This window comes from Syngnathus scovelli, chromosome 4 (assembly GCF_024217435.2).
Source record: "Syngnathus scovelli strain Florida chromosome 4, RoL_Ssco_1.2, whole genome shotgun sequence".
Taxonomy (NCBI): Eukaryota; Metazoa; Chordata; class Actinopteri; order Syngnathiformes; family Syngnathidae; genus Syngnathus; species Syngnathus scovelli.
The window spans coordinates 21,741,079-21,755,209 of NC_090850.1; the positions used below are offsets into that span (position 1 = coordinate 21,741,079).

The 14,131-nt window shown below is 45.4% G+C and overlaps 1 protein-coding gene and 1 long non-coding RNA gene across 8 annotated transcripts in view; one reads left to right on the top strand and one right to left on the bottom strand.

Annotated features, from left to right (window-relative positions):
• The window catches only part of nav2a (neuron navigator 2a), a 47,088-nt gene that overhangs the window by 8,227 nt on the left and 24,730 nt on the right, over positions 1-14,131 (bottom strand). For 4 of the 7 annotated variants that reach the window (XM_049717022.2, XM_049717020.2, XM_049717025.1 and 1 more), the window contains 11 exons: positions 12,577-12,699; positions 6,747-6,876; positions 5,618-5,936; positions 4,605-5,265; positions 3,957-4,167; positions 3,315-3,604; positions 2,991-3,056; positions 2,620-2,664; positions 2,078-2,238; positions 1,800-1,982; positions 794-846 (listed from right to left, as the gene is read on the bottom strand). In XM_049717022.2, coding sequence (XP_049572979.1) covers positions 794-846; positions 1,800-1,982; positions 2,078-2,238; positions 2,620-2,664; positions 2,991-3,056; positions 3,315-3,604; positions 3,957-4,167; positions 4,605-5,265; positions 5,618-5,936; positions 6,747-6,876; positions 12,577-12,699 — 2,242 coding nt within the window. The remainder of the gene's footprint in view (positions 1-793; positions 847-1,799; positions 1,983-2,077; positions 2,239-2,619; positions 2,665-2,990; positions 3,057-3,314; positions 3,605-3,956; positions 4,168-4,604; positions 5,266-5,617; positions 5,937-6,746; positions 6,877-12,576; positions 12,700-14,131) is intronic. The other 3 variants (XM_049717023.2, XM_049717021.2, XM_049717024.2) reach the window with 3 other exon arrangements.
• LOC125966751 (uncharacterized) lies at positions 724-1,613 on the top strand. The gene is made up of 2 exons (XR_007480524.1): positions 724-873; positions 966-1,613. It is a non-coding gene; the product is annotated as an uncharacterized lncRNA (long non-coding RNA).

A 14,131-nucleotide genomic window follows, 5' to 3' on the forward strand; every position in this document is an offset into this window, starting at 1 on the left:
TGTTCCGCCGTAAACAACAAAGACACACACACACTAGAATGTGTGTGTAAACACACCCACAATTTAAACTATCCTGACAAGTTCACACGCCAGAAGTCAAATCCAACCCATCCGATAAGCAACTCAATCTCATCTACTCAAACAAACATCTTGCGTAATGCATCTTCAGAGTCCAGAAGATGATCTGAAATAATAACGCTGAACTTCTCGAGCCTACCGTTAGTTGAAAAGATGTGACAGCGCCTGTGAAGGATAAAGTTGTCATCACGCTGCCTCCACTTTGATTTCAATGGGGAACCTCGGGCTCGAGGGAAAAAACTCAAATGGGAGTTTGTGTGTCACACCTGCCCAGGTGAGTAAAAGGAGGAGGCGGGGCTACTACTTTGATTGGCCGTAGTGTAAATGGAGGCTGCCCCATGCGAGTACGTGCGGCGTGTGTGATTGAGGATGTGGTTGGGTTAAAAAAAAAAAAAAGCAAATACACACACGCACATTATTTTGTCGTTTTGTAAACAAAAGACAAAAACACGTCGGTCTGGTTTTCACATTAACTGCAACGCAACAGGTTGAGACTGAGTCACCAGTTAACTAATTGACTGGAGAGACCAGAAATATTCGACCGTTGAAGACATGAAAATTGGAGTGACGGCCAAAAATTGTGGTCAAATCTTCCGAGTAACGACACGAAAAGACCTCTTCGAATTTTGTCAGGAAGGTTCCAAGATTCTCAACCACAACAACAGTGACATCTAGTGGTGAAAAGCCCATAACCGAATCAAGTTTGTAAACTCACCGTGGAGTACATGGAGGAGGTGCTGGAGACCAGAGAGAGGGACGAGCCATGAACTAGAGGAACACAAACAACAAATTAAAGTAAGTACAAATTTCTCCACCGAAGATGTGATTCCAGTGATCTTCTCGGTTCCGCTGCCAGCCTGACCGTAAAAGATAAAACTCCTACACAGCGCAAGCGGTGGTACAGCCTTGGCGCTGGTCTGCAAATGACTCAGCTTCGACTTCAAAGCGTGCAGCTCACGAGCCAACCTCCTCCTGCTCGGAAGCCGATTAGACGGAACCAGGGGGGTAGCAAGACGCCAGGACGGGCTGGGCCCGTTGGAGTCACTCATTCACCTTCCAGGCGCAAACGGAATGTTCATCTCGCACACAAAACAGCAGATGTGCCGCTCTATATTTTGGGTTTTGTGCCTCCATCTTATCGGAGCAGATGGTTATTGTTTATTGTCCTTGACATGAGCGGATTGCCAAAGCGCCTTTTTTATTGTGCGGTAGGATTGCTTAAAAAAAAAAAAACTGGAGCCGAGTTGGCTAGTCAATATTGACTAAGCAAGGCAAAAAAATCCCCGCACTTCAAAAAGTTGTGCTTTTTTTGTAACCACCAAAGTTCCTCTCTAGAATTATCAAGGTAAAGTTTGAACAAATAGCTTGAGTGTATCTTATAAAAATAAAAAATAAGGAAGTGTTACGTAATATTTTAAAAACAATGCAGCCAGTCTTTGTGCCTGTGTTTCTACCTCACTGGTGAACCTTGGCTCTTTTTTTTCCCCCCAATAAATAAGCTTACGAAAACAAAAAAGTGAGCCGTGCAAATCCGATTATGGGCGTGCAAGTTTTTTTTCGTTGTAATCCTTCCTGCGGTTCTCTTAACACATGTACTCATAATTGTTTTGGCACGGCTGGTGGGAAAAGAAAATGAGATGGATGTATTTCTGTTTTTCACCTAATTACAGACTTTAGCGAAGAACACTCAGCCCAGATTGCACGCTCGGCACTTTTCGTACCTTCCTCGAATCCGTCGCGGAAAGAGCCCGAGCGGCTCATGGTGCGAGTCTTCTCGTCGAGGGACATGCAAGAGTTTCTCAGGCGGTTGTCGCTGCAGGGGTCAAAGGTGACATCCTGGTTGGTCAGGCTGTTGTTACGCTGACCGGTCAGATTGATCTGAGCTGTCGAGGTCGGGCTTGACGCTGTGAGAATTCAATTGCAAACAAAAACATTCAATTCCATGCGGACTGTTCCTAATAATTCGACGTAAATTGACAAAAGAAGATTCCGAGCGTACCAAGCTGTCCGAAATTGAAGCGCGTCCCTGAAGGGGAGGTGAGACTGGAGCCGGGGGAAAAGGGAGAGTTACTGGCCGATTCCTGCAGCCCACTAGTGGAGTGAGAACGCAGCCAATCACGGCCCTCCTCGTGGCTTCGCAGTTGAGGGGGCGGGCCGTACCTGCAACGAAGCTAAGGTTAATCATGACAATCGAATACGTTTGGCTGATTTGGAATGTTTAATGTTTTTCTTCTTCCCCCCTCTTACACAGCCAAGTTAGTAGCTGGCACGAAGCATTATGGCAACATGAACATGGTAGCGATGGCCAACCAACGTGTAGGGGGGGGGGGATGCCCAAATCAAACCTTGCCAGACAGTGAGCTCTCTACGATGACTTCTTTGCAGAAGCACAACACAACCACGAAGGTGCCAAGCAGAACAGGTCAAAGCACCCAAAACAAAACTTGAGCACAAGCCCCGAGCGGTGAAGGTGGACACAAAGGGGGACAGTACTGAAGACAATTTGTGGAAAATGTCCAGCAAGCAAGGGGGTGTCAATACCTGAGTCCCTTCTTAGGCAGAGTGTTTCTGCCACAGAGTGGCCCACTGTGGGAGAGAAACACTTCAGATGGGGAAATATGTCCAACTCATACTTCTCAACTATTAAATAGTCTGCCTTTAATTAAAATGGTCTAAAAAAAACTCATGAACGTCACATAAGCGTGCACTTCCGTGTTCTTACCACAAGGTGGCAGCATAGAAAAAGTAAAGGAGCCCACTAAGCACAGCTCTTAAGACAGACAACCAACCACAAGAAGCTGGAACACTTGCACAGCGACACCACAACTCAACACAAATTCCTCCCTTTATTGCGTTTTTGTCGCCCCCGTGTGGCGGCGCTTCACATTAAGCCTGCACACAGGTCCATTTACCTGTCCTGTTTCCGAGGCAGAGTGTTTCGGCTGAATTTAGGGCTAGCGGACGGGGAGGAGAGCGGGCTGAGGGAAACGGGAGGAGAACGTACAACAGACAAAGAGAAAGAAAGTTTCAGAAACAATCAAGACCAGAAGAGAATCCCTTTAGAAAACAATTCAAGACACGGTGAAGTTTTGAAAAATTTCTGGGAAGACGCTGATGTCACAGCTTCAAAATTCGGCAGCTTCATCGACAGAGGGCAAAGGTAAAAAATAAATAATATAAAATTAAAATAATGAATAAAAATGTTTTTTGCATGCACCTTAAAATAAAGAATTTACCTTTCCGACACGCCCGTCTTGACGCTGCCAGCGCGGCCCAAGGCGGACAGGGTGTCCTCCCTGTGACCCCCGTGACCTCCTCCAGCACTACCCAGGCTCATGTCAATGGACTCGCTGCTCGTGTGCATACTGCTGACAGACGGGTAACCCACACTGCCCGCACCGCCGTGCCCACCTAGCGTGCTCTCCCTGCTCTGGGCCGAGGAGCTGCTGAATGTGGAGAATGTTGTGCCCCACGTTAGACTGTTGGAGGGGCCGGTGGAGGAGTAGATTGAGCCTGGACTGGACGCCTGTGGTAGGACAAAGATCGTGCAAAATAATCTTGAGATCATTTTCATTACAATTTTAAATGTTGGGCTTAAACAAGAAGTGAACAAACATGAAAGCCTTTCCACCCAGATCCTGGATGATGTTGCCAGTTTATGATTCACCCAAGTTCTGATGAAGCCTTATGAATCATGTTGGAATATTACAAAAGATGCCTGCACAAACATGTCGCTTTCACCTTCGGGCAGTCAAATCAATACGTGAGCAAACCCGCAAAACAGGTTGCTTCCTGTGTACACCATAACTAGCAAGCAAACGGACAGATGACGATATTGTTCGAAGCCGACCTCGTTGTTTATCTAAGGGACGGCTCACCTGTTCGCTGCCCAGCGTGCCAGTGGCGGACGTGGGTGCTCTGCCTCCGAACATCGGGCTGATGGTCTCGCTGTCCAGCCCTCCATCGGCAGACTCGCTCATGGTGGTCACGTGACTCATGGTAGCATGCGGGTTGGAGATAACGGTGGAGTTCTTCATGTTGTCCGCCGTGATGACCGGAGCCTGTTTGCTGCTCTTGCCACCAAACAACCTGCGGCCAATAAATTGCATGTAAAGAGAAATGGCAATTGAAAAAAAAATATATAGTTAACAATTGAAATTATTTTTAGTCTTTTTTGTCCACACACTATTAATGCAAGAAGTTCTTCCTTAGATCTAAATCATAGCCAACACATAACTCTTTTCTGGTGTCTGTGCTAATCCCGGGTGAAGCTTTGAGGAGTGGAGCTGTGATGGCCAAGTACAAAAGTATGCACACCCCCCTCCCTACTTTGAAGAGTTATCACTTCATGACATTAATGAGGGCACGGTGTTGGAGTAAGACTCCCATTACGCCCACCCTCGGACGCATCGCCAAGGCTTTGGAGGTTTGGAAGATGAGCTCAAGCTGAGCTTCGGGTTTAAAATGACCTCATTTGACCTTAACACGCCCCCACCTGTTTGATTATGACTCATTTTTGTGCTAACCTGCGCAGTGTTGGCGACGAAACCTGCTGCCTTCCCGTAAGAGGAACGGTTGCTGATCCTCCGCTCCTGAAGTTGTCAATATCCGAGACGCCCTTCTCCCGATCGGTCTGATTGGCCAACGGACCCCCGTTGGCCTTGGTGATGCCGAACGCATTTTTCCCATGCGACGTGACCGAGAGCACGGCGGCTTCGATGCTGCTGGTGGATGAGCGGTTTCCGTTGCGGGCGGCCGAACCCGAGCGGCCGGGTCTCGGGAGGCTTCGGTACTGAAGGGTGGAGCGGGCGCTGGCGGGGAGGAAGCTGTCGTCGTGGTGGCCGAGAAGCAAGCCCCCGTCCTGCCCGCCCGCCTTCAATCCGACCAGTGAGCGAACACCGGCTTTGGGAATTTTCCCCAGAGTGGCTGAGCCACTGGTAACGGTGGCGCCGCTGGCGGTTACCATGGCGACCATGCCATGGCCTTGTTTCTTGAAGCCAAATGTGCTAGTTGGTGCGCGTTGGTGTGTCTGGGGCTCGGAATGAGTGTGCGTGAGGGAGCTGGGCGTCGCTGTGTGGCTGGTAGAGACCGATTGTTTCTTTGCTTCGTCGGCGGCGTCAGAGTTGAGGCCGTTGGAACGTGGAGAGAGACGTCCCTTTTCTGAAACCTTGACGTCATCTGTTTTACCTGCAAGAGACACAAGGGGAGGAAAACAAGATGGCCGCCGTGAAGTCACACTCAAACCGTTGCAGCATGTTGCGATGAGAATTTTGTAAGATGTTATAAGAAACCTAATACAGAACTAATGAATAGCTAGTGAGATGCTAGCTAGCAATATGGCTAGCAAGCTAGCTCGTTAGCCATCTACTACCACAAGTAATGAATCGCTAGATAGAGAGATGCTAGCTAGCAAGACGCGCGACCTAGCTCGTTAGCCATCTATCCATGTCTAGTTATCCATTCACTAGAACAAAAATAATTTCCACCAGATGTTCAGAGACTTGAAGAGTAACATGACCTCAACAATCAAATATGTCACCTGAAGTATGGGTTTTGACCGTGACGGCGCTCGAGGAGCACGTGCCACTCGTGCTTTTGGTCCGAGGAGGCGTCACCCCCACTTGTGTGCTCATTCCTCTCCTCCAGGACCCCGTGTGGGACACAGAAGCGCTCTTCCTTCCCGATCCGCCCTTATCGGACTCATCCGAGATGTCAGAGGTGTTGCGGCGGCTCCACTTGGAGCCCGGCTCCATTTTGACCCCGCTGTTCGACCCTCCGTCTGGCCTCTTCACCTCGTCTCCAGACCAGGCCTGGTGGACCGCTGTGGACACCGAGTGCTTCTCGGCATCTGTCACAGGCTGTGAAGATACGTGAACAGAGAATAGCGGATTTAGTACTGCTGAAAAAGCAACTTGGAATCACAGAAATCGGTTAGCGGAAAACTTTAAGAGCTGAGATTTCAAGTAGCCATGAGAAGAGTGTTTTACAAATACCGTAATTTTCGGACTATAAGCCGCACCGGACTACAAGCCGCACCAGCTAAAATTCGGGGATATTTTAGATTTTTTTCTTATATAAGCCGCAGGGTTCAAAATTTGAGAAAAAAATCACGGTTTATAGTCCGAAATTTACGGTAACTTTTTTTTACCCGCAAATAATCATTTAAAAGTACCATCTGGGAAATCAAAGCTGATATTTAAATCTTTCAATTAGCATCATCACATGTCGAGCCAATTTGGTTTTCTGAGTGAGTCATTTGAAGCTCAGCGTCGCCGATTACGCTCGTGTTTACGACTTGACATGTTTTCTCGGTTTTCCAAACCTACCAAAAGTAGGTGAGTCAATGCTCGACTCAAAATGTCATGCAAGACGACTGAAGTTGGCCTCGTCTGCGTAGTCTTTAAGTCGGACACTAAATTACAGCTGTTTGAGGGATGACAGCTGCTTTCAAGCTGCTCCTGCAGTTACCGCGGCAACGTCGTGAAAAAGCAGTAGGGCTCGCCGTTAAAAGACGATTAAAAACACCGTCCGCGGCATGCCGCCAATATAAAATACGTCATTCCAGATGATGCCGACGACATCAACCTGTCTCCAAAAGTCGGCTAATGTCAGTATTAGCTAGTTCACACTGGATCTTGTGGCAGTAGCAACGTTATCGCTAACGTTACCTGCGTGCTAAGGCCTTTGCGCTGCGCGGCAGGTGTGTTAGCATAGGAGGAGATGGACGAGCTGGTGTTGATGTCATCTGTGTCGATGTTGTCGCTGATGCCGCTGCTCACCGAGCTGCTGTCATCCCAACTGGACACAGAAAAGGGAAGAACAGTATTTTCAATTTCGAACGAGCCGGAATATCAAGCCGGCGAGACATTCCTTCGCTCAGATATTGAAGTTTGGAAGAATCTGGTGTCTCTGACTGCCTGCAGTTTCTTTCTTCGTTCTTTGTTTGCAATCTAAATGACCTCCGCTTGGGTGCGCACATACACGCACTCATGCACGCTAGCTGAATAGGGTTGTCTATCACACGAACAAAGCCTCGCTGGAGGGGTGACATCATTGTGTGCGTGCGTGTGTGTGCGCGTTTCGGGGGGGGGGGGGGGGGGGGGGGGGGGTTGACCAGACCCATCTGAACAAAGCAAACACGCAAGGCGTTGATGCGGAATAAATGCATAAATTTGCGATTCGGTGGGGAACAGGAAGTCATGGTGGTTGGCAAACATAACTTTGAAAGGATCAGAGGGAGGCTGATGATGATGATGGCCACTGAATAGTTGACTGCTCACACAGCAGGCTGCAACTCACAATTATTTCGATATTCGTTGAATGTGTTGATATTTTTTTCGATTAATTCATGGGAAAATCATTAATTCCATCATCGCTCCGGATGTTTTTTTTCCTACATGCAAAACTGTTGATCATGTTTTCTTAAGTAAAAATAGACAGTTTGCTTTCATGACTATCGATTAATTTGATAATCAATTGACGATTAATCGATTAATCATTGCACGTGATATATTTTTGCCTATGTGTAAAACTGTTGATTGTGTTTTCTAAAGTAAAACAAGAGGATCAGTCTGCTTTCATGACTGATGATCGATTAATTGACGATTAATCGATTAATCATTGCACCTGTCCCTCTGTATATATTGTTACAAATTACAAAAAAATAAATAAAGATTCACCGATTCCTTGCACATGTAATAAGTACGTGTCGTTGAAACCAAAACACAAGGCACCGTGAGCAAACGTCGGCAGAATAAAAACGTAAGAAAAAAAAAAATTGACGACCAAGGTGGTTTCACCAGCGACACATTATAAATCAAGTAGCGGAAAAGCAGCAATTCAAAGCTTCCATGTCGGCTAAAAAGGTGCTTTGAGATTTAGAGCCACCACAGCAGCCACAGGGGAAAGTCCCAGAAAGAAAGAAAGAAAGAAAGACATCCACAAAGCCGTCAAGTTTCAAACACTTCCCGAACAAGACCGAATCAAAGTCGACTCTTCAAAGTGGTTTCCTCGACAAATGACTCAAATGAAATTTACATGCAGACACTTGCACATCTAACACATCTACCTGTTGGGGGTGCCTCGGTTGCCGTGGGAACCAGAACGCTGCAGGAAAGCGTCAATCCGGACAGAATGCTTCATGACTCCATGCCGCTCTGAGCCAAAAGTCTCACAGGCTCTTCCTCAGCGCTCTCAGTGTTTTTCCTACTCTCTCTCTCTCTCGCTCGCTCGCTCTCACCTTGGCTGAGTTCCTAGCCGGGGCTCCTTTGTCACTTGCTGCAGTGATGCTTCATCCCCTGGGTACCGTTTATCTCTCTTTGGACTATCGAGGACCTGCCCTGCCGCTCTAAATATGAGCCTCCCCCAGGACCGTTAACCGGTTCACCCCTGAGGTCGCGCCACTAATAGAGAAGACGGGACGCAGTCGCGGAAAGACAGCCCGAGTCCCGAGAGAGCGGCTTGAGCCAAATTCAAATCAGACGGCAACACAAGTCAAAGCCGCATGATCACAGAGTGAAGTCGAGGGACAATCCTCTTGCCGCTGTTGCCTCACTGCATTTTCCTGCTATGGTTTTTTTATGTGTGTGTTCAAGTGTGCAATTTCCCAGACAGATCCTCCCTGACATCTCTAATTAGAGATTGGGCTAAACGGCGCGGGCCAACCCACAACCTCCTGCCGGCCAAACTCGCCGCCACTTGACAACCGAGCAAGCCGGGGCATTAACTGCAAACTGCTACTGGGAGGAAGAACCGCTGGGAAGAAGTCGACATGCTCTGATTGCTTTTCCATTACATGTAATAAATGTACAAACTTCCCCCAAGTACCAACAAATAATTATAATTCTGTTTGAACGCTCCAAAATACATACGCAAACAAATTATTTCTTTACAAGTTTTTTTTTCCCTTTTTTTTTCTTTCTCCACAGTCTCTATCATGATTGCTGTGGCATCAAATAAATTTATTTCCATTTTTTTTTTTCCATCAGAAGACAAATTCGTCTCGGGTGTCTCTATTTAGAGAGCGCTTTGCTTTCCGCCACAGGTCAAAGTTCAGGGGACAAACCTTGACGAGCAGAGTGGGGGGGGGGAGGAATCCTGTCAGCCAATCGAAGCGCCATTCTGAGAAATGTTTGTTTAACTTTTTGGGCATGTTTGTGTCCCGACAGGCTGTGGCCGGTCGGTCAGCACTGACGCATTGTGACCCCCCCTCTTGAAAAACCGAATTCTGGCTCTTGTACGCGGGGAACTCGGCAGGCCCAAATATGCACGCGGCCACAACAGAGCTACAGACCAGAAGTAAGGGGATTTCCTGCGGCAGACGGACTGGTCCAAACCGTACACGGGATCCAAGGAAGGGGCGTCCGCGACGGGACTCATTCTGGACTCGAGACCGTCCCGCCGTTGACGAGAAATGACATGATTGGACTTCCCGCTCGGGAATGTCTGCTCCTATTGTCTGCTTCTCTTTTGCTATCTACATTCATGAAATGGAGAACCTCCGGTCGCTTCCCTTTCACGCGGTCTTGATTCTGTGCTCTGTTTGATGTGTCAACACACTCACATTCAAGCGACTCAGCCGGATCCACACTATCAACAAAAACTCCTAGCACGTGATCCGCATAAAACCGAATACACAGATCGACCAGGACGTTTAAAAAGTCAACTTGTATTCATATAAACAATCGGTGTCAAACCCGAGGCTCGGGGGCCCAGATACGGCCCGTCACATCATTTTATGCGGCCCGTGAAGACAAAGTGTGGATCGACTTCACGCGTCAACTCTACCATTACAAATTGTCTTCACTTTTAAAAAAATATAGATATTGCAAACAATTTCTACTACCATTCATCTTTTAAAAATATTTGACAGTTTTTATTAGGCTCTAATTTCAAAGCTAGTTATTCATCCGTTTGTTGTGTCGCTTATATTGCATATAATATTAGGTGTTGACAGTAATAAAACTGAGTATAATGCAGCCCGCGCCAAAAAAGAGTTTGACACCCCTGATATAAATAATCAAACGTCGCCCGAGTAAAAGAATAGAGGCCCATCCGGAGCCGCACATCTGCGATCCATAGTTTTGGACTCCTGAGGGTCGAATAATAAATAACAAGCAGTTGTGCTGCTGCGGATAAAAACAAACGTCCTTCTTTCATGCTCATCTGCTTTGCACGGCTCACAAAACAATAAAAACTTTTCCACTTAACTATTGAGCACAGGTTTTACGGTTTAAAAAAAATAACATCGTGCTATCAACACACAGCTGGATGGTGGAAATAAGTTCAGTCAACCATCTCATGAAGTTTCCAGTGAGAATCTGTCCCATCTGATAATATAAAGAGGATCCCTACTGTCGATGTTCTTGCAACGACTAGACTGTCAAAATCCAAAGCAGCCAAATGATAGCCTTGTAGCTCAGCCCACGCCATGGTGGTTTGAGTGGAGAACAGTTAACGGTCGACTTGGCAGCTCGTACCGAAATCCGTATCGCTGCCCCAGACACGCACGTGAACGTACCCAGACTGCAGCTTGTTTAGGATTCCAAAGAAAGGGGAAAACCTTTGTTGCTACAACAATGACAAATGGGGCAGGCTGTTCATATCTAAGAGCAAATATTAACACTCAAGCTCAATGACGTAGAGTTTCCCAAAAAAAAAAAAAAAATCTTGAAAAAGCAGCTGAGGTCAGTATTGACTCACAAATTGTATCTACAATATGACTCCAGGCTTCTACAGGGAACACGTTAGCTGGCTCATTAAAACAACACTGGAGGGGAGAAGAAGACAACCTCAAGCTAAGGTCCACAAGAAGATGCGGTGAAGGTGAGTTGAGGGAGGACAGAGGAGGAGAAGCAGGCCAAGTGTAGAAAACAACATTTGGGCATTGCTCAACTCCTGCAGGTGGAAATTATTAGCATTGTCAAGTGTTCAACATCTGTCGGACAAACGGTCTTCATTGTTTTTGGTGTCCTCCCTCTTCCATTTGTGGAATGTCCTCACGGACATAATTGTAAGGAACATATTTACGATGGCAGGCAACTAAAAATGATTGAAACACAATGTGCTTTCCTTAGATGGAATTGATTGACTTGATCTGATGATGGATATTCGTAAGAGGTTCCTTTTGAGTTTTTTTTTTTTTGTTGCTCTTTTTGCAGGTGTTGCAGATAAAAAGTTTCGTCACGGGGTGAGGAGAAGAGCAACTGGCAGTCAACCTGCATTTTTGACAATGAACCATCATTCACGGATGGAGCAAAGAATTATAAACAGCCGTCCTACTTACAATCAAATGATTCTCCGCATCATGTGGGTAGACAAAATAATGTCAATCTTGCCCAGCCTGGACTAGTTTAGAACTCAGCTGCGAGTTTAATCACCCAATCCTCCCTTTGAAACTGGTCCAATATACGTTTGAGGCTATCCATCACCTCTCCCCCCTTCAATATTCGGTCCACGTCGACACCCTCCTCCTCCTCCCTTCAGCAAATCAGTGTTGCATTTATTATCCAACAACACAAAAGCTACTAGTGAGATTTAAACAAGATGTGCAATCAGTAGTTCCGGTGCTGCTTCCTTTCCAACTTTTGTTTTTTTTGTGTGAGCTTGCCCTTTGAAGCCCATGCCCTCCTGGTTCAGGGGTCACGAGGTCTTTGCCCCAATACCATCGCACCACCCGACACCTTGACTTTTACAACATTGTTTCTTCCCCCTCCTTATCAGTCATACGAAAAACATAAGATGAAGGCCGAGAGATGAAGGCCGCGTGGAAAAACAAAGAGAGAAGTTGCTAGCAAAGATGAAAGGTGAGCTGCGGGCCACTCGGTGTTACGGCTCAACTGCGGACAGGAGGAGTTCACTGTGAACGTTTGTGCAAGACTTTAAGTGTGTGTTTGTATATGTAAGGGTAAAAGCCATCTTACGGGGGCAGAGGTCAAAAGTCACAAAGACAGGAAATTAGCCACACCTGAGGATTTATAGCTTAGGGGGCGGGGGGACAGCTTACAACACCTGAAACTATCAACAGAAAACATCGCCTTTTTGCCTCAATAATCTCTATCTATCTATCTATCTATCTATCTATCTATCTATCTATCTATCTATCTATCTATCTATCTATCTATCTATCTATCTATCTATCTATCTATCTATCTATCTATCTATCTATCTATCTATCTATCTATCTATCTATCTATCTATCTATCTATCTATCTATCTATCTATCTAGCAAGCTAGCAAGCTAGCAAACCGGCCAGAGCGTTGTCTTGAGACTGTTTCAAAATAACAACTCCCCTTAGCAGCACCGCTAAACTTTAACCAATTACCACGGGTGATGACTTTGTCGTGTCTAGACATCGCTGAGCGGGCAACCAGCAGAGACATTTGAGGTCAGAACAATCAAACAAACAAGATCCCCGTGACTTGAGGAACTGATGGACCCATAGCAACATTGAAGCAGACCACTTTTGAACCAATCAGATCTCAGGACTGGAGTCTTACCTGTCGGCATCTCCCTGGCCGGACGCCGCGTTTCGATGCAAGGTCTCCCGAACGGCCGACATGCTGTCAGGCAGTCGGTTCAAACGGCGCGTGTACAAACCCAAACCTCCATCCGTCATGTAGCTGTAAAACACACGCAAAATCACATTCAACACAGACGTTCAAGTGGACTTTGAAGAACTTCACTTCATCATGTCTGTTCCATTTGGCATCTCTGCGCCAGTGAAGAGAACAAATGTATAATTCTCAAGCGGTTGACAGAAAACAACAGTGGTCCGTCAACGAGCTCTAGGAATATTTTGGACGGCCGATGAAGCCAAAGGGAAAAAAAAAAACAATCCAGCACTACTGTAGATAATCCAAGCATTCATTTCAAGGATTCCGATTTGACCGTTAAATTGGAGGGTGACCGTTAGCAGCACTTACACAAACATTGGCAGTCGTCAAACTAAAACAACATTGACCAATCCGTCAAATATTGACCCATTTAGGAAGGTCCTAATGGAGCTAAATATTGACGCATTTCTCTCAGGTGTAACTCAATCAAATGTTTGCTGATTTAAATTGAGCTTGGACCGTTGGTGAGCTGAAAGATTTCTGTGTGGGACTCTGATGATCGTGTTTTTACAGTTAAGTGAGTAGAAAAATAATCCCAGGGAGATTTTGAACACTAGAACTCTTTCCCATTCATCTCCGTGTGAAATCTCAGTGAGAGGGTACAGTGTTTTCTTTGTGTGGCCAAAACTTTAAAAAAAAAAAAAAAATTTAAAAATAAAATACAAAATAATAAGTTAATAGAAAATTAAAAATTTAAAGTAAAATACAAAATAATAAGATAATATTTCTTTGTGTGGCCAAAACTTAAAAAAAAATGTAATTTAAAAATAAAATACAAAATAATAAGTTAATAGAAAATTAAAAAATTAAAAATAAAATACAAAATAATAAGATAATAAGTTAAGAAAATAAGAAAAATATATAAGAATAAAATATAAGAAAATAAAATAAAAAATAAAAAATGAGTCAACTAAAAGATCTTAAAGCCGACACAGAATAAAATATTTTATGAGCGGGACGACAATTCCATAAGGCTTCAAATGGGTGCTATGAGTGAGCGCAAACACTTTTCTAATTTCCCTTTTGGATTGCGGGCAAAAAATATTACAGTAGAGACAATAATATTAAAAAGTAATAAAAACACACCACTTTTTGATCTTACAGAAATAACAGTCAGTCTTGCAAGGTTGAGAACGCTGTCAGCTACACAAGCACATAAATATAGTACATCCCAAAACACACAGAGGGAGCAGTGAGACTCTTCCATGTCTGAGAAACCTGTTAACCTGTAACCCACGACGTGCCTACACAAGACCGTTTATGGGCTGACTCAGCAGTGGCTCTCCAAAACAAAGCCGTTAATCCAACACAAAGTAACCCAAGTTGGCATGATGATGATAAGACGTACCTTTCAGCTTCAAACATGATGAGTCCGAATCTAGATCAACGTGTCCAGGTTAGGAGTTAATCTCCAAATCAAAGTCTGTTATAAATTCTG